The sequence below is a fragment of the Panthera tigris genome, chromosome D1 (genome assembly GCF_018350195.1).
Source record: "Panthera tigris isolate Pti1 chromosome D1, P.tigris_Pti1_mat1.1, whole genome shotgun sequence".
NCBI lineage: Eukaryota > Metazoa > Chordata > Mammalia > Carnivora > Felidae > Panthera > Panthera tigris.
Window position 1 is genome coordinate 56,619,271 of NC_056669.1, and position 19,020 is coordinate 56,638,290.

Here is a 19,020-nt window from a genome sequence, read left to right on the forward strand (position 1 = left end):
AGTTTGCTCCTCTTTTTTGTTTCCCTCTATAGTGTAATTTTAGATCATTGATTTAGACCTTTTTATTCTTTTTAATATAAGCATGTAAAGCTATAAACTTCTTCTCTAAGCACTGTTTTTGCTGCATCCTACAAATTGTAATTTGTGTTTTTATTTTCATTTTGTTAAACTTTTTCACTTTTTGTTTTGATTTCTTTATTTACCCATTGGTTTAGATAAGTGAGATGCTTAATTTCCAAATATATGGAGATCTTCTAGATGTCTCATATTTATTATTTCTAATTTAATTCTGTTGTGGTCAGATAACATAACCTGCAAGATTTCATTCTTCTGACATCTATGGAAACTTGTTGTGTGTCCCATCCTATATGCTATCTTGGTGCATGTTCTCTATGCACTTAAAAAAAATGTGTATTCTGCACTTTGGGGGATAGTGTTCTATAAATATCAATTACATTAAGGTGGTTGGTAGTATCACTGAGATCATTTCTGTACTATTGTCTCTTCATTTTATCAGTTATCGAGAACAGCATGTTAAAATCTCGTTAGATTGTGGATCTGTTTATTTGTCTCCTTAATTATGTCAGTTTTTGCTTCATGTATTTTGAAGTTTTACTATCACGTACATAAACATTTAGAATTTTTATCTCTACCTGATGTGTCGATCCTTTTATTATTATGACTTGTCTCCCTCTGCCTTGAACAAAATTTCTTGTCTTGCTGTTTTGTCTGATTTTAACATAGATACACAGCTTTCTTAATGCTTGCTAATTGCATAGTCTCTTTCTATCCTTTTACTTTCAACCTCCTTATAGCTTTGTATTTCCAGTCCATCTCTTTGGGACAGCATATAGTTGGGTCTTGCTGGGAGGCCAGAGTGTTTTTCTCTGTGTTCCTATTCTGTACTCAGCTCACAGCCTTCCCCGTGCTCCTACACTTCACATGGATTGTCTCCACACTTGTGTTCCTCTCACCTAGCAGGAGACTGCTTGTGCTGGTTACTTAGTGCTTGCTCTTCTGGTGGTTGAGGGCCAAGAGGAGGGTCCAATCCCAGTCTTAAGAGGACGCTGGGTTCCTGTGTCTGTAGGATGGACCTTCTTAGCGATCCAGTCCCCTGCAAGCAGTGGGAGACCTCTCAGGTCGTGGGCCCAGGTTGGTTTCCTGCCTCAATCTCAGAACAGCGGGTTTTAATTTTTTCCCTCCCCCAGATGTAGGACCCTGGGCCCGACAGGTTTTTCTGACCTTCCTCAGAAACTTAAGGCCTTTGTTCACCAGGCAGAGGGTTGGCTGCCTTTCTGACCTTGGCAGCCGCTCTCTTCCTCCAGGCCCACACCCTGGAGACGGCTCTCTCCAGTCTCATTCCCTGAGTCCAGTCTTTTGCGTACAAACAGCCATGAATTCTCCTTCTGTCTGTAGCTCTCAGAAGTTCTACTCTAGCCCACACTTAGCCTTTAGTGGGCCATTAAAATGGTGAGCTGATTTCTTCCCAATTGCTTGTACAGCACTTGCCATCCCTTCCTCCCGTGTTCTGCCACATGTGAGCCAGTCCTGTGTCCCATCTCTCCTTGGAGGTGCTTGTCTTTCCTTAGGTTTCAGGCCACGTGATTGCCCTGAGACCTTAGCTCTCTGGTCGATGCAAGAAAGTTATGATGTTATAGGCTATTCTGTCTTTTTTCTTGTTGTTAAGGAGAGGAAGCAATACATGCATACATTTTCTACATGCTCACTTGAGTTTTAAATTATATTTTTCTTTATAACAATTATCACCTAGCATATTATATATCTTTTTCTTTATTACCTGTTGTCTACTGCCAGAATGTAGGTTTGTTTGAGAGCCAGGACTTTGTTTTGCTTACAACTATATCCTCATCATCTAGAATAGCACCTGATACATGATAGTTAGTCAGTAAGTTTGATAAATGAATGATGTTTTGATCATGTCAAGGAATACTCATGCTACCTGTGTTGAAATTAATATTCAATTTATTACAGTTACAAATTTTAAAACCAGTTCTGCATTCAACTAGAACTTAAACATCTAGAATATCCACTCAGTAATCTAGTAAGTTTTGTGCCAAAAGTAAAGCAATCACTTTAACTCAACCTTTAACTAATATTTCCTTAGTTCATAAATTTGACAGATTAAGCTCTATTTGCCTTAACCCAATGAAATTGGATAGAAACTTTAAGTTGTCCCTGGAGCCCGAGTTTATTTTCAGGGGCATTCAACTCACCTTGTGGGGATAGGCTAGCTATCCTATCTGGTGGCCAAATTCTTCTCACTATATCAGCCAGAATCCCAAACCCATATCTTTTAGCTGGGACTCAATTTCACAGAAAATATGACATACATGCCTTGGGTATCTTTCAGCTTTCTACCAGTTTTAATTGTAACTTTCTTCAACTTTTTAGTCACCTGATTTGGATAGGTGGAATTTTGCATCCTGACAAAATTCAATTTAATTCTCCCTCCCCCATTCTGTTGTGACTGCTTCTTGACCACCTGTTTTGCATATAAGAGACTCTGTACCCACTTTAGCCACCATTTTATAGTTATTTATGAACACATATTAGGCTTCTTTGTAGCTTCATCCCCTTTTCCCTCCTTCTCTAGAGTCTAGATAAGAAGTCAGCAAGTGTTTTCTATAAAGGGCCAGATAAATATAATACTTTGTCCCAACTACTCAACTCTGTCCTTGTAGAACAAAGGCAGTATGTAAATGGATGTTTGGTTTTTTTTTTTTAATTTATGTATTGTCAAGTTAGCTAACATACAGTGAAGTCTTGGCTTCAGGAATAGATTTCCATGATTCATCACTTGTATACAACACCCAGGACTCATCCCAGCAAGTGCCCTCCTCAATGCTCATCACCCATTTTCTGCACTCCTCAACCTCCAACCCCCATCAATCCTCAGTTTGTTCTCTGTATTTAAGAATCTCTTATGATTTGCCTTCCTCTCTGTTTGTATCTTATTTTTCCTTCCCTTTCCCTATGGTAATCTGTTAAGTTTCTCAAATTCCACATATGAGTGAAATCAAATGATATCTGTCATTCTCTGAATGACTTATTTCACTTAGCTTAATACCCTACAGTTCCATCCAGATTGTTGTAAATGGCAAGATTTCGTTCTTTTTCATCACTGAGTAGTATTCCATTTGAGCTCTTTCCATAATTTGGCTATTGTTGATAGTGCTGCTGTAAACATTGGGGTACATGCACCCCTACGAATCATCACTCCTGAATTCTTTGGATAAATTCCTAGTAGTGCTATTGCTGGGCCATAAGGTAGGTAGTTCTATTTTTATTTTTTTGAGGAACCTTCACAGTGTTTTCCAGAGTAGCTGCACCAGTTTGCATTCCCACCAACAGTGCAAGATGGTTCCCCTTTCTCCACATCCTCACCAATCTCTGTTGTTTCCTGAGTTGTTCATTTTAGTCTACCAGCATGAGGTGGTATCCTAGTGTGGTTTTGATTTGTATTTCCCTGATGATGAGTGATGTTGAGCATCTTTTAATGTATCTGTTAGCCATCTGGATGTCGTCTTTGGAAAAGTGTCTATTCATGTCTTCTGCCCATTTCTTCACTGGCTTATTTGTTTTTCGGGTATTGAGTTTGGTAAGTTCTTTGTAGATTTTGGGTACTAACCCTTTATCAAATATGTAATTTGAAAATATCTTCTCCTATTCCATTAGTTGCCTTTTAGTTTTGTTGATTGTTTCCTTCGCCATACAGAGCTTTTTATCTTGATGAGGTCCCAATAGTTCATTTTTGCTTTTGTTTCCCTTGCCTCTGGAGACATGTCAAATAAGAAGTTGCTTAAAAAAAAAAAAAAAAAAAGTTGCTGTGGCTGAAGTCAAAGAGGTTGTTGCCTGTTATCTCCTGTAGGATTTTGATGGTTTCCTGTCTCACATTTAGGTCTTTCATTTGTTTTGAATCTATTTTTGTGTATGGTGTAAGAAAGTAGTCCACGTTCATTTTTCTGCATGTTGCTGTCCAGTTCTCCCACCGCTATTTGCTAAAGAGACTGTCTTTTTTCCATTGGATACTCTTTCCTGCTTTGTCAAAGATTAGTTGGCAATATATTTGTGGGTCCATTTTTGGGTTTTCTATTCTATTCCATTGATCTGTGTGTCTGTTTTTGTGCCAATACCATACTGTCTTGATGATTATAGCTTTGTAACACAGGCTAAAGTCTGGGATTGTGATGCCTCCAGCTTTGGTTTTCTTTTTCAACGTACATAACTTTGGCTATTTGGGGTCTTTTATGGTTCCGTACAAATTTTAGGATTATTTGTTCTAGCTTTGAGAAGAATGCTGGTGCTGTTTGTTGGGATTGTGTTGAATGTGTAGATTGCTTTGGGTAGTATCGACACTTTAACAATATTTGTTCTTCCAATTCATGAGCATGGAATATTTTTCCATTTCTTTGTGTCTTCTTCAATTTATTTCATAAGTTTTCCATAGTTTTCAGCATACAGATCTTTCACCTCTTTGGTTAGGTTTATTCCTAGGTATTTCATATATTTTAGAGCAACTGTAAATGGAATCGATTCCTTGATTTCTCTTTCTGTTGCTTTGTTATTGGTGTACAGGAATGCAACCGATTTCTATGCATTGATTTTATATCCTGCACCTTTGCTGAATTCATATACCAGTTCAAGCAGTTTTTTGGTGGAGTCTTTTCAGGTTTTCCACGTAGAGTATCATGTCATCTGCAAAGAGTGAATTTGACCTCTTTGCCAATTTGGATGCCTTTTATTTCTTTGTGTTGTCTGATTGCTGAGGCTAGGGCTTCCAACACTGTGTTAAACAAAACAACAGTGGGGAGAGTAGACATCCCTGTCATGTTCCTGATTTCAGGGGGAAAGCTCTCAGTTTTTCCCCACTGAGGAAGGTATTAGCTGTGTGCCTTTCATATATGGCTTTTATGATGTTATATTCCTTCTATCCTGACTTTCTTGAGGGTTTTTATTAAGAAAGGATGCTATATTTTGTCAAATACTTTTTCTGCATCTATTGACAGGATCATATGGTTCTTATTCTTTCTTCTATTAATGTGATGTATCACATTGATTGATTTGCAAATATTAAACCAGCCCTGCAGCCCAGGAATGAATCCCACTTGATCATAGTGAATGACTCCTTTAATGTACTGTTGAATTTGATTTGCTAGTTCATGTTGAGAATTTTTACATCCATATTCATCAGGGATATTGGCCTGTAATTCTCCTTTTTAGTGGGGTCTTTGTCTGGTTTGGGAATCAAGGCAATGCTGACTTCATAGAATGAGTCTGGAAGCTTTCCTTCTGTTTCTATTTTTTGGAAACACCTTGAGAAGAATAGGTATTAACTCTGCTTTAAATGTCTGGTAAAATTCCCCTGGGAAGCCATCCTGCCCAGGATTCTTAATTTGTTGGGAGATTTTTGATAATCCATTCAATTTCTTTGCTGGTCATGGACCTGTTCAAATTTTCTGTTTCTTCCCTTTTGAGTTTTGGTAGTGTGTGGGTGTCTAGGAATTTGTCCATTTCTTCCAGATTTTCAAATTTGTTGGCATATAATTTTTAATAGTATTCTCTAATAATTGTATTTCTCTAGTGTTGGTTATGATCTTTCCTCTTTCATTCATGATTTTTATCTATTTGGGTCCTCTCTCTCTTTTCTTTTTGAGAGGTCTGGCTAGGCATTTATCAATTTTGTTTATTCTTTCAAAAAACCAGTTCTAAGATTCATTCATCTGTTCTGGGTTGTTTGTTTGTTTGTTTGTTTGATTTTGGATTCTATCTTGTTTATTTCTGCTCTAATCCTTATTATTTCTCTTCTGCTGGCTTTGGGCTTTCTTTGCTGCTCCTTTCTATTCTAGTTCCTTTAGGTGTAAGGTTGGGTGGTATATTTGGGGCCTTTCTTGCTTCTTGAGATAGGCCTGAATTACAATGTATTTTCCTCTTAGAACTGCCTTTACTTCATACCAAAGGGTTTGGTCTGTCATGTTTTCATTTTCATTTCTTCCATATATTTTCTAATTTCTTCTTTAATTTCCTGGTTGACCCATGCATTCTTTAGTAGGATGTTCTTTAACCTCCATGTATTTGGGGGCTTTCCAGATTTTCCTTGTGGTTGATTTCAAGTTTCATAGTGTTGTGATCTGAAAATATGCATGGTATGATCTCAATCCTTTTTTATTTTGTGACCCAGTATGTGATCTTTTTGGAGAATGTTCCATGTGCACTCAAGAAGAATGTGTATTCTGCTTTTGGATGAAAAGTTCTAACTATATCTGTTAAGTCCATCTGGTCCAATGTGTCATTCAGTCCATTGTTGTAAGTGGAGTATTAAACTCCCCTACAATCATGGTATTAATGTCTATACATTTACTTATGTTTGTGATTAACTGATGTATATATTTGGGTGCTTTCACATTGGGGGCATAAACATTTACAATTGTTAGCTCTTCTTGATGGATATCCCCCTTAATTATGATATAATGCCCTTCTTCATCTCTTATTACAGTCTTTGTTTTAAAATCCAGCTTGTCTGACAGAAGTATGGTTACTCTGGTTTTCTTTTGCTGTCCAGTAGCATGATAGATTGTTCTCCATCCCCTCACTTTCAATCTGCAGCTGTCCTCAGGTTTATAATGAGTCTTTTGTAGTCAGCATATAGATGAATCTTGTTTTTTGTTTGTTTGTTTGTTTTTTGTTTTAATTCATTCTGATACCCTGTGTCATTTGATTGGGGCAGTTCATCTACATTCAGAGTGATTAATTGAAAGATACGGATTTCGTGTCATTATGTTATCTGTAGATTTCATGCTTGTGGTGATGTCTCTGGTCCTTTGTAGTCTTTGCTACTTTCTGCTCACAGAGTCCCTCTTAGGATCTCCTGCAGGGCTGGTTTAGTGGACACAAACTCCTTTAGTTTTTGTTTGTCTGGAAAAGCCTTTATGTTTCCTTCTATTCTGAATGATAGCCTTGCTGGATAAAGGATTCTTGGCTGAATATTTTTCCTATTCGGAGCACTGAATATTTTCTGCCACTCCCTTCTGGCCTACCAAGTTTCAGTGGACAGGTCTACTGCTATCCTTATGTGTCTGTCCTTGTAGGATAAGGCCCATTTGTCCCTCACTGCTTTCAGAATTCTCTCTTTATCTTTGTATTTTATTATTTTCACTATGATACATTGTGGTGTTGACCTGTTGATTTTGAAGGGAGTTCTCTGTGCCTCTTGGACTTGGATGCCTGTTTCCTTCCCCAGATTAGGGAAGTTCTCAGCTATAATTTGCTCAAATAAACCTTCTGCCCCTTTCTCTCTTCTTCTTCTGGAACTCCTATGATATGGATATATTTTGCTTCAACGAATCACTTAGGTCTCTAATTCTCCCCTCATGGTCCAATAATTTCCTTTTCCCTCTTTTTTTCAGCTTGATCATTTTCCAAAACTTTATCTTCTGTTTCACCTATTCTCTCCTCTGCTTCTTCCATCCTTGCTGTCACTGCATCTAGTTTATTTTGCATCTCATTTACAACATTTCTTAATTCATCGTGACTATTTCTTAGGTCTTTGAGCTCTGCAGCAATACATTCTCTGCTGTCTTCTATGCTTTTTTCAAGGAGCATGACAGTGTTCTGATGAAACTTTATTAAACAGATTGAGGGGAGACAGATTTGGCCCACAGGTGTTATCTGCTGACCTTGGTTTTCGTACAGCCTTCAAGCTAAGACTGATTCTTATATTTTTAAATGGTTGAAAAAAATCGAAAGAAGGATAATACTTCATGACATATTAAAATTACATGAAATCCAAATTTCATAGTCCATAACTAAAGTTTTATTGGAAAAGAGCCACCACACTTATTTATGAGTTGTCTCTGGCTGTTTTTGTGCTACAACAGCACAGTTGAGTAGTTGCAACTGACATGTTAAGGCCTGTAAAGCCTGAAACATTTACTCTCTGGTCCTTGACAGAAAAGGTTTGCCAAGTCCTGGTCTAGATCTAGATGACCAAATGTTAGAGTTGCTTAAGGCCTGCTCCTTGTCCCTTCTCTTTTAATCACTCTGTACTCTCTCCCTAGGGATGGCTTCACGTACCCACAGGGCCAATTAACAGTGGCTCACAAATTTATAATTCCAGTACAGACCCCTTGTACCCTATGTACTCTAGACTAGGGTATTCATTGCCTACCTGAATCTCTACTGGGAGGTCTGAAAGGTACCTCCATAGTACACATATCCAAGTGAATTAATGAGCTTCAAATTTGAGTTTCTTTCCTTGCCCTGTATCTTAGAGAATAGCTCCATCATGCATGTGGCTCACTCAAGCCAAAATGTGGCTGTCATCCTTGATATTTCTCTCTCCTCTACATCCCTCCTCACCATGCATATCTAATCTGTTACCAACTCTTGTCATATTTAGGTCCTCATATTTCTGAAAATCCACATATTAGGTTCTCAAAGACAAAGATCTTTCTAGCTTTTGTCTGACCCCTATTTGCATGTCCAGCCTCATTTTCTGTCTGCTGTTAATCACACTGGCCTTCTTTACATCCCTCTAACAGGCTTTCCTCCTCCTTGCTGTGAGGCCTCTCACACTTTGCTCTCTGCATGGAGCACTTCCTCTCTGTGTTAGGTAGAGCACGTACCATGAGCTGCTGCAACAAACTTTAAATTCTCAATGACTTCACACAGTAAAAGTCTATTTCTTTCATAAAATCCATTGTAGGTATCCCAGATGGGCTGGTGGCCTCCCAGGTCTTTCGGAGACCCAGGTCCCTTCTGGCTATGGTTCTGTAATCCCATAGGGCCTTAAGAGGATTTCATTGGCTCCTCTGCATCTGGTGGATAGATGGCTGAGCAGAGGAGGGGAATGAGAAATGTAGAGGATCACATAGGAGGTTTCAAATGGGCTCTGCCCAGAAATGATCCCTTCTACCCAGGTTGCATCAGCTAGAATAGAGTCCTGTGACCACATCTAGCTGCCTAGGAGGCTAGAAGACAGTCTAGCTGTGTGCCCAGAAAGTAGAGGAAACTGTTTTGGTTAATACAGAGGATTCTGTGCCATACAGTCTGTTCTCCACTGCACTCACAAATTTCCCCCTCCCCATACTTTGGATCTCAGGGAAGCCTTCCCTGTTTCCCTGATTGGAACAAATCACCTGAGGACTTCACACACCCTCCCTTGTGGCACTAATCACAGCTTCAGAGCTATCCTCTTTCGTGTTACTACTTCTTCAATGAGTGTTTCCCACCAGGCAGTGCTTCCTGAGGACAGGAGTTCTAGCCGTTTTGCTCATTTCCAACCCAGTGCTTGGCATATGGAGGCATTCAGTAATACTTATTGATTGGATGAACACAAATGAAAGAGAATAAATAAAGTGGGGCTCCAGAGAAAGATAAACTGAAGGGCCCTCTCTCTCGCAGCCCTCAGGCCTTAATTGTCTTCCATAGGTCCTGAGTCTGACCTTAGATACCCAGGCATCTGAAAGGCCACTGCCCAACTCTTGGGCCCTCTGATACTGTTCTGTTGCTAATAGACACCCTCCCTAAGGATGTTCCAGCCACTCTGCTCAACAAAGGTTGGGTATTTTTTGCCCTTCAGAGGCCGGCCTCGTGGGGATAGAGCAGCGTTTGGGCCACAGACAGCCATGAAGTCTTCCTTACTGGCTCTGCTTATCCTTTAGATGAATGGGTCCCCCTGACTGCCTGCCCCCTGTCCCTCCCCAGATCAGTGTCCAGGACAGGCCTTAACGAAAGACATCATCAAGAATGCTGTCAACAGACTGAGGCGTGTAGAGGTTGCACTGAGGAAGGTGAAGTGTCAGACAGATTGTATCCTGAAGTCAGAGTCAATGCCCTGCCAACCTTCCAGAGTCCTTGTGAGACAAGTGCTATATGTGTTTGTCCCTGTTTTGTCACCAACATCTTCATTACTTGGTCTGGGCTACATTTCCGGTGTGGAGAAAGGAAAACAGTTCTTAACTTTCAAACAAGAAACTATGATGTGGAATTTTGGACAGGGGTGGGGCAGGGTCCTCTGGGTGTGAGCAGGTGACGTTGTAGGGACAGACGCTGCCCGGAACTGAGTCCGAGCACAGCAGCATAACTAAGCCGGCTCCACCTCAGCCCTAGCAAGCATGCGGCCTACAGTGTGGGGACTGGCAGCACCTGGGCAGAGGGGGGGCAGTGTCGACCTGAAGCTTTTCCCCACCTTCCTTACAGATCGCGAAGGAAGATGCCATCCTGCCGGTAGCTCTCTTCCCGTCTCTCTGCGAGCTCATCTTTCATAACAACCCTCTGGTGGCCCATACACGAGGTATGGTACCTGCAAGGCTGCGCCCCCATCCTGGTGCCCAGGGGCAGCGTGGGCACCCCTTAGCCCCACCTCATCAATGTCCAGCCCTGGGTTCTTTGGAGATGGAGAGAAGCACAGATACTGCCGAGCACCTGCTCTGTACCAGCTTACCTGACAGCAGCCCTGTGTGGCAGGCATCACTGTCCCCGTGCACAGTGAAGGAAGCTGAGGATCCAGGAGGTTCATAACCTAATCAAAGTCCCACAGCAATAAAGAGGCAGAGCAGGGAATGGAATACAGAATTATCTAGATCCTGTGTGAGATCCTTAAGTAACACCCTGCTTTGTAGAGCAGTTCTGCTGTGACCTCATTTCCTACTTCCCAGTTGGGGAGGGGTACAGGGCCCTCCCACCCAGAGCATCCTGGGTATACTGGGTGCTGCATTAGCAGCTGCATCTTGTTGGCACTTTAGAATCCTGGGTCCTGGGGTGACACCAGCAGAGTTCTCATCCTTGCTTTTCACTATCCTTGTTATCTTGGGCAAATTTCTTAACCTGTCTGTGCTTCAGTTTCCTCACGTATTGAATGGGAATAATATAGGTACCTACCTCCTGTGGTTGGTCTGAAAATGAAGTAAGTTAATACATGTCCAGCAGTTTGAACAGTGCTGGACACATAAGAAGCTCCCAGTAAATATCCGCTAATAGTAATCTCACTTCCCCATCGTGGCTCCAGGGGTCCCTCCATTGCTGAAAACCTTCCTCCAGGAGCACCTGGGGATCCACTTGATTCGAAGGAAGATAGTAAAGGCTAAGCATCATATTTTGATGCCTCGGAAGGACTCTCGGAAGGTAAGCTTCCAGGGCAGGACTGCCAAGCCCAGAGGAAGTGGAGCCTATTTTAATGCATGCAAATTGACCTGGGGAGGGAGAACCCATCCCACTCATGGATTCCTTCCCTTAGGTCTGTAGTAGTGGCATTGTCTTCTTTCCATGTCTGTTACATACAGACGCATCTAGGGTCACAGGGACCCAGGTGTCAGAGTAGGTAGAAGCTACTATGTGAATGTCATGGAGTCCTACCCCATGGAGAAGGAGCTGTGGAGAAGTGAGGGAGAAATCAGTCTGAAGACCCAGGGATAAGCCTGGCTTCGTCACTTTCCACAGCCACCTGAACTTGGGCAAGAGCTTCACTCTCTGAGCTTCATCTTCTCAACTCTAAGCCTCTGAGCTGCTGAGAGGACTGGATGAAGCGACAGATACAAAAATATGTTATGAGTTGCCTGGCTGGTTCAGTTGGTAAAGCATAAAACTAAGAGTTGTGAGTTTGAGCCCCAAGTTGGGTGTAGAGATTACTTAAAAATAAAATCTTCAAAAATAAATGTTATAACCCCCCAAGCCACTATCCATGCAAGTAGTAGCCACCTGTAGGAGTCATGGATGGCTGTGCCAAGCCTAGAATATGCATCTTATGCCTCTGCCTCTGGAAGCATTTCCTTACATTGAGAGCAGTCCGCTCCCATAGCCAGTGGTCTTAGACTTGCCTTCTGGGATGCCATAAAGTAAGTCATTTCCCTCCCTCATCTGAAGAATTGCAGAAATTTCTGTGAAATGCTTCCCCTCCTGAACTTTAGCCTTCCTGTAGCTCTAAAAGCTGAATTGGGCATTGCTGGTCCCCAAAGTTAAATAGTTATTCCCTTTCCACCCCCTCTACAGCTTCTGTCCAGCCAAGCTCTATTCTGGAGCCCTAGACCAGCGCCAAATTACAAGCCAGAAATAGACAGAAATTCAAAAGGTTTCCATCATATTCCTCTTGTTTGTTGCCTCCTCTAAGGATCGGACTACCTTGTTCCCATCAGCCAGCAGAGTGAGCCAGATGCTAAGTTTATAATCCTCATCCCCCAAGACGATTGGCTTTTGCTAATTAAGGAAGCTGAGAATTTCAATAGGAAAGAAGTTATTTCCTTAGTTCTGAACCCTGAGAGAGACTTGCCTTGTGAAACTTCATCTAAGGTATGGGAACCAGCATCCTAAAAGGGGCCTGGTGCTGCTGCCTACCAGAAAGTGCAGGACCATCTCCCACAGGCTTTCCTAGGAGTCCCTGAGGAAGGTCAGGTGCACTGTGTTAAACCTTGATCAGAACAATGAGGCTATTGAGAGCCAGAGTGATATGATAAGGGATGCAGAATGAAGCCCAGAGCCCAGTATGGAAATCAGGTAGTCCGGGCTCTGCCATCAAATAATTCTGTGACCTTGGACAAGGCATTTTACCTCTCTGAGCCCTAGTTTCCTCTTTTATAAAATAAAGATAATTATTTACTGGGTAGTTTGAGGTATAAATAAAGCAACATCCGTCATGTATAGGGCACATTGTAGATGCCCAGTTAGTGTGATTTCACTCCCTCCCTCCCCCTAGGAGCCCTCACCCAGTCCTCTGATCACTGTACCAAATGGCCTTAGGCTTGTGAGGTCCAGGAGGAGAGACTCTGATTAGGAAGCAAAACAATCCAGCCTTTCTCCCATGACAGGTGAAAACCCAAGTTCCAAAGGTGCCAAAGCAGCCTCTGATTCTTCATCACCTACCCGTGCCCACAATCAAGTCTCCCTCAAAGGAGATGCCAGAGTCTGAGGCAGCGCCAACTAAAGAGCTGTCCACCACCAGAAGCAGTCCTCTGGAGCCAGAGATGCCCATCGAGGGCCTGGAGGGCCTTTCCCTGTCCCACCGGCCCTTTGTGCCACTGCCTCCCATCTGCTCTGACTCTACTGTGCATAGTGAAGAGACCATGTCCCACCAGAGCAACAGACCTGGCCACCTCAGCCCAGAGCACCTGTCAGATGAGGACACCAAGAGCACAGAGTCCATATTCTTGACCCAGGTACCTGGATACCCCTGCCCTTGCCTTGTGCTTAGCTCCCAGAGGCTCCTATACCACCACTGCGTAGCTGGGTTGCTGCAGGCAGCCGGAAGTAAGCACAGGGCAGGTCTGGAAACCAGAAGGAAGCACCCCTGGCAAGACCTGCAGGCTCGTCTGGGAGACCTGCTGAGCCAAGGCCTCCGGTGGGGGTACCCAAAGGGACAGGTCATGGTCCTGTGGCACAGACAGCATCTGGGGTCTGGCTGGGGCATGGTTCTGACTAGTTTTTCAGAAGGGCTTCCTGCTGCCTCTGCCTATCTACATAAGTCACGTCACTTCTGATGCTGTCTCTGAATCCTGGGAATACAGATTGCTGAGATACAGATCCTCGAGATGTCCTTAGTCTGATGGGGGTTGGATTGTAGGAACAATGCATTGTCAGTGCCAAGACTGAGGAAAACCCAGGGGCTGGGAGCCTGGACGCAAGAGGGATCCTCTGCCCAGACCAGGAGGGCTCCTGAAAGAGGTTCCGACGAGCTGAGCTTTGCAGGCTGAGTAGGCAGTAACAAGGTGCGAACCTGGGCAGGAAGGGTGTTCTGGGCAGAGCAAACAACATGAAGCAGGCTGCAGAGGAAAGAAATTAAAATGGCATGTGCAGAAACCACAAATGGGTCAGTGTCTGGGCAGCAGAAGGGTGACATGTAAGAAGAGGGAAATATGAGGCTGGAGGCATTGGCAGGGCCTCCTTGAACTTTTATTATTGTACCATTGCCTTTGCTCATCTCCCTACCTCCAGTCTTGCCCTTCCAATCTGCCAGATCTTTCCAAGTGGTACATCCATCTCTTATTCTACAGATGACTTACAGTGACACACAAATTTATACAATATAAAAGTATCTTTATGAACTGTATCAGAACCTTTTAGAACAAAGCAGAGTATAAATAAATATTTTAAAATGAACTTGAGAAAGTTGGATGAAAGGAAAATACAGACAGGAAAGGAAATGAGTCCCAGGATAATTCTGTCACTCTAACCTGCTCATTATGCTCTGCCATTCTCCTAACAGAGGTATATTGCAAAATGCAATTCTGAGCTTCCTAGGAGCCAAAGTAGGACAATTAACTGTGGGTCACCGTGACTGAAAAGGCTTTATTTTCCTTGTCAAATTGCCCAGGCTGTGACCTCCAGTGCAGTGTTGAATAGAAGTGGCAAGAGCAGACAGGTCTTATTCCTGATTTTAAGGGGAAAAGTTTTCAGTCTTTCACCATTGATTCTGATGTTAGTTGTGGGATTTTCATAAATGTCCTTTATCAGATTGAGGAAGCTTCGTTCTCTTCATAGTTTATTGAGTGTTTTGTTTTTGTTTTTTTAATCACAAAGGGGCATTAGATTTTACCAAATGCTTTTTCTGTGTCTATTGAAATGATTGTGTGGGTTTTGTCCTTTATCTATTGAAATGGTGAATAACATTAATTGATTTCCATTTGCCTAACCCTTGTAAACCAGGGGTAAATACCACTTGATCATGGCATATAGTCCTTTTTTATATGTTGCCAATTTGGGTTGCTAGTATTTTTTGAAGATTTTTGTGTTACATTCATAGGAATGTTGGTTTCTATCGTCCTTTTGTGATGTCTTTCCTTAGTTTTGGTTTTGGGGTAATATTGACCTCAGAGAATAAGCTGGGAGTATTCCCCTTTCTCCTAATTTTTGTAAGAGTTTGTGAAGGATTGGTGTTAATTCTTTAAATGTTTGGCATAGGAGCGCCTGGGTGGCTCAGTCGGTTAAGTGTCCAGTTCTTGATTTTGGCTCAGGTCACGATCCCAGGGTCATGGGATGGAGCCCTGTGTCAGGCTCTGAGTGGAGATTCTCTCTCTCCCTCTATGCTTCCCTCATTCGTGTGTGCGCTCTCCTCTCTCTTTCTCTCTCTCAAATTAAAAAAAAACAAACAAATGTTTGGTAGAATTCACTAGTGAAGACATCTGGTCCTTGGCTTTTCTTTGTGGTAATTGTTTCAATTACTAATTCAGTCTCTACTTGTTACAGGTCTGTTCAGATTTTCTATTTCTTTTCAGCCACAGGCTTTAATGAAGGGCATAAACTATATCCCAACATTAAATACAGGTTTCATTAATATGTTTCTTATAAAACCATTAGGTTAGGCTAAAAATGGGAGTTCAGATAATGTTCCCTCACTCCCTTAAAACTCTTTTGTGGCTTGCCATAGTGAGGATAAAGAAAATAAAAACAAAAACAAGGGGCGCCTGGGTGGCTCAGTCACGTAAGCATCCGACTTCGGCTCAGGTCACGATCTCATGGTTCCTGGGTTTGAGCCCCACATCAGCCTCTCTGCTGTCAGCATGGAACTCGCTTCGGATTCTCTGTCCCCTCTCTCCCTGCCTCTCCCCTGATTGTAAGCTCTCTCTCTCTCGAAATAAACATTTTTTAAAAATAGAAAAAACAAACCCCCTCAGGTTGGCTTTTAAAAGTCCTTCCTGATCCGAGGCCTGCTTATTGCTCCAGTTGCCCATCTCTTCACAGTAACCCCAACAATACCAATATGGAGCTCCCCCAAATACACCTTACAGCGTCTTATCTGTGGGTCTCGGCCCCCGCTATTCCTTGCCTACAACAGCCCTCTCTCCTCATCACCTGTAGCTCACCCCTCTCCCCACCCTGCCTGGGGATGGCTCTCCTGCTTCTTCAAGACTTAGCGCAGGTTAAGGCATCTCTTCTTCCAGGGAGCTTCCCAGTCACCCCCCACCCCAGACGGGGTTAGGGCTTCCTGCGGGCTCCCCCAGAACCTTTGTGCTCCATTCTCCTACTGCACTTACCAAGGTGCATGATCATTGCCTGCTTTCGTATCTGCCTGTTCTCACCCCAGTCTTGGTTCTTGCCCTTAACGGGGCCCAGCATGGGGACTCGCACAGAGCTAATGCTGGCGTCTGTTAATGGAATGAATGAGTACGTTTTTCTTTTGGTCACAGGTGAGTGGGTTGCCTTCCTCCATCCACCAGAAGGATGATTCAGCCGTGAAGGAGGAGGAAGAGCAAAGACCACCCCGCACAGCCCCCAGAGAGGTAAAGAAGGCTTGGAGGAAGCTCCCATCTGCCTCCCTCCCCAGCAAGTATCGTGGCTATGAGGAGCTGCTGACGGCCAAGCCTGATCCAGCCTTTATTGAGCCAAAGGGTATGTGAGGAGAATGGCTCCAGGGCAAGGGGCCCTCTCTGCAGCCTGGAGCAAGTTGGGGCAAAGCTAACTTTGCCCGGGATGCTGTCCTCTCCGTGTCTGTCAAAGGGCCCCTGAGGATATCCTGGTTTGGAGCCTTACATATCAAGACCCCTGGCCTGGGCCTTCATTGGATTTTCAGGAGCCACAGCTCTTCCAAAATTCCAGCCAGTCCAGGCCCAGCTGCTCTGGTTGGAGAAGTGTCTCCAGGAAGGGTTTGATGAACAGACACCCAGACTGGCCAGATTCCTGAGTTCCTTCCCAGCCTAGCTGAGTCCCAAATTGAACATCCAAAATCCTCTCTACGTGACTTGAGGCAAGGGGGTAGTGCTCCCTCGGAGCCCCTTATTTCACACTGATGTGTTAGTAGTATTTGTGCTCTCAGAGGAACTAGCACTTGACTGTGTGCTCTCTTGGGTGCCAGTCCCTATGGCATAACCCACTGTGTTTAACGAGGTTATGTCAGGGTCATTCCTTCTCTCCATGCCAGTGCTACTTTTCCATGAGGATCTGTGCACACAGGGGACAGTTATTCAGGGAATGGATGGAGGAGGTCCGGGCACTGCAGATCAGGGAGAGATGAAGCAGTGTGTTCTTGGGGCCTCTCCAATCCTTCCACCCAGGGCTGCTGTGAGACTGGGGAATGAAGAAGTTGGAGGAGGCATTCAGTAGGTGGAGGAGGAGTGCCTTGACCCAACCATGCCTTTTTGCCTTAGGAATCCAGAAGAACACACAGGCCCTGCAGTACGTGCTGAAGCACCCGCTGCTGTTCCGCTCCTCCAAGCCCAGACTTGACACTCTTCAGAAACGCTACGTTCCCAAGGAGAAACGGGTAAATGCGTAACCACCACCTTGTTGTGTGTGCCAGTGGCTCCTCAGGACCCCCAGTTAGACACGTGGCTGTCACCTCAGGACCTTCTGAGGGCTGTGCTTTCCCAGTGCCCCCAGGTGCCCTCCTGCTTGTTGCTGCATCTGCATGAGGGGATGAGGCCAGGAGAGGCGGAGCACTGGACTGTGGTGACACGTTCCTCTTACCTTATGTTAGGCCCAGAGGATCGCCATTCCACCCCCACGGAAGACTCGAGCCCAGCTGTTGGATGACATTCTTATTCGCATGCGGGATCCCCGGAATATTACAGAGGCTCCACTAGGTATAGCTGTGCCCACCCGGTCCCCATCCTCAGTGGCCAGAAGTTTACTCATCTGCTGGTGGGAGGCAGCCGGCATGGACATGTCAGAGCAGGAAGGGCCCTTAGCATCTGCCCCGGCCCTTCCCCATGTGCAGATGGAGAAGCTGGGGCCTGGAGTCACACAGCACGTTACAGGCCAGAACTAAGGCTTGAGGTAGAATTCAGAGGGGACGTCACTGGCTGCCTAATGCCCCAAGCTGGGGAGGCCATTTTCAGTCCCCATAGCATCCTCCTCTCACACCGTCCCACTCTCTGGGGTGGGGGGGCTCTGGACGCAGTCCCCACTGCTTCGGGCTAGCTGGGACCCAGAGCGAGTTTGGTGTCCCTCTGGCTTCTCTCCCTGCAGGAGCTGTCCTGCGCCAGCGGACTGAGCAGAGGCTGGTGAACCAGAAGCAATACCTGGAGGCCAAGAGGCTGCTGAAGGAGTTTCGGGCACGCTACCGGCAGCTGGTGCGCTGCTCACTGCGGACAGTGTTCAGGGCCACAGCGCCACCCCCAGGCCACCCAGCACTGAGCGAGGGCCAGCCTAGGTTTGGCCGCTTCCTCAAGTTCATGGATGAATTCTGCCAGGGTCCCACGGCCAGTGACTCAAAAGACTAAGGGCTGCGCACGGGGCAGTGCCCAGCCGGTGCCCCATACCCTCCCTGAGGGCTCCGCACCCTGGACCGCGCCTTGGGGCTGGGTGCGCCGGGTGCAGGCCTCAAACCTTGGTTTGGCCTCGCTCGCTGGCCACAGAGAGTGGGGAACTAACTGGTGAGGACCTCCCCTCCCCGGGCCAGGCAGGACCCAGCGCCTGGCCCAGCAGCAATAAAGAGTGGGTGCACAGAGCAAGGTAGTCCGCGTGCTTTCTTGTAGATGGTCAGGCTGCCACGCTGGAGGAGCACCCGGCTGACACACGCATCCTTTAGGAAACCTGCTTGAGTCGCACATCTCCAACAGAGCTGCGATCGGCAGTGGGCTGAAAAAACAAGGGGGCTGATGGAACAGAGCAGCAGCACGGACTCCGAGGCTCAGAGAAGTTAACTAACCCATCCACAGCCGACAAAGTGTATGTGTGTTGCTGGGGTAGGGGGCAAAACTGAGGCCTCCAGGCCCCCTCCAGGCCCACCATGGGGCCATGGTGGAGTGCTTTTTTATGGGGCAGCTTTTTTCAATTTTGAGGGCAAATGGAGAGGAAGGGGAAGGGGGTTGGGAATTCCCTTATTGGATGGTCATGGCCACAAAGTTGGGATAGGCTGAGGGCAGGACTTACATGGAATTTCCTAAGGTCCTCTCATCCAGGACACGAGCTAAAGTCCCATATGCAACACTGTGGCTCTAAAACAGATCCTGGGGCCGTGCAGAGTCAGCCTGGGCTCACAGTAAGTAAACTGGTTCTGGCCACAGCAGCCTGTGGGGCTGCCCCATTCTTCTGAGTGCCCAGGAGTCACCATCTACTCCACAGGTGGATCTAGCG

The 19,020-nt window shown here is 44.9% G+C and overlaps 1 protein-coding gene across 3 annotated transcripts in view; it reads left to right on the forward strand.

The window, feature by feature from the left end:
* The window catches only part of XRRA1 (X-ray radiation resistance associated 1), a 62,198-nt gene extending 43,806 nt beyond the window's left edge, over positions 1 to 18,392 (forward strand). For all 3 annotated transcript variants that reach the window (XM_007080840.2, XM_042958029.1, XM_015536993.2), the window contains 7 exons: positions 10,219 to 10,312; positions 11,027 to 11,142; positions 12,819 to 13,166; positions 16,134 to 16,335; positions 17,091 to 17,206; positions 17,420 to 17,525; positions 17,911 to 18,392. In XM_007080840.2, coding sequence (XP_007080902.1) covers positions 10,219 to 10,312; positions 11,027 to 11,142; positions 12,819 to 13,166; positions 16,134 to 16,335; positions 17,091 to 17,206; positions 17,420 to 17,525; positions 17,911 to 18,164 — 1,236 coding nt within the window. In that variant the 3' untranslated portion in view covers positions 18,165 to 18,392. The remainder of the gene's footprint in view (positions 1 to 10,218; positions 10,313 to 11,026; positions 11,143 to 12,818; positions 13,167 to 16,133; positions 16,336 to 17,090; positions 17,207 to 17,419; positions 17,526 to 17,910) is intronic.
* Positions 18,393 to 19,020: the final 628 nt, after the last annotated feature.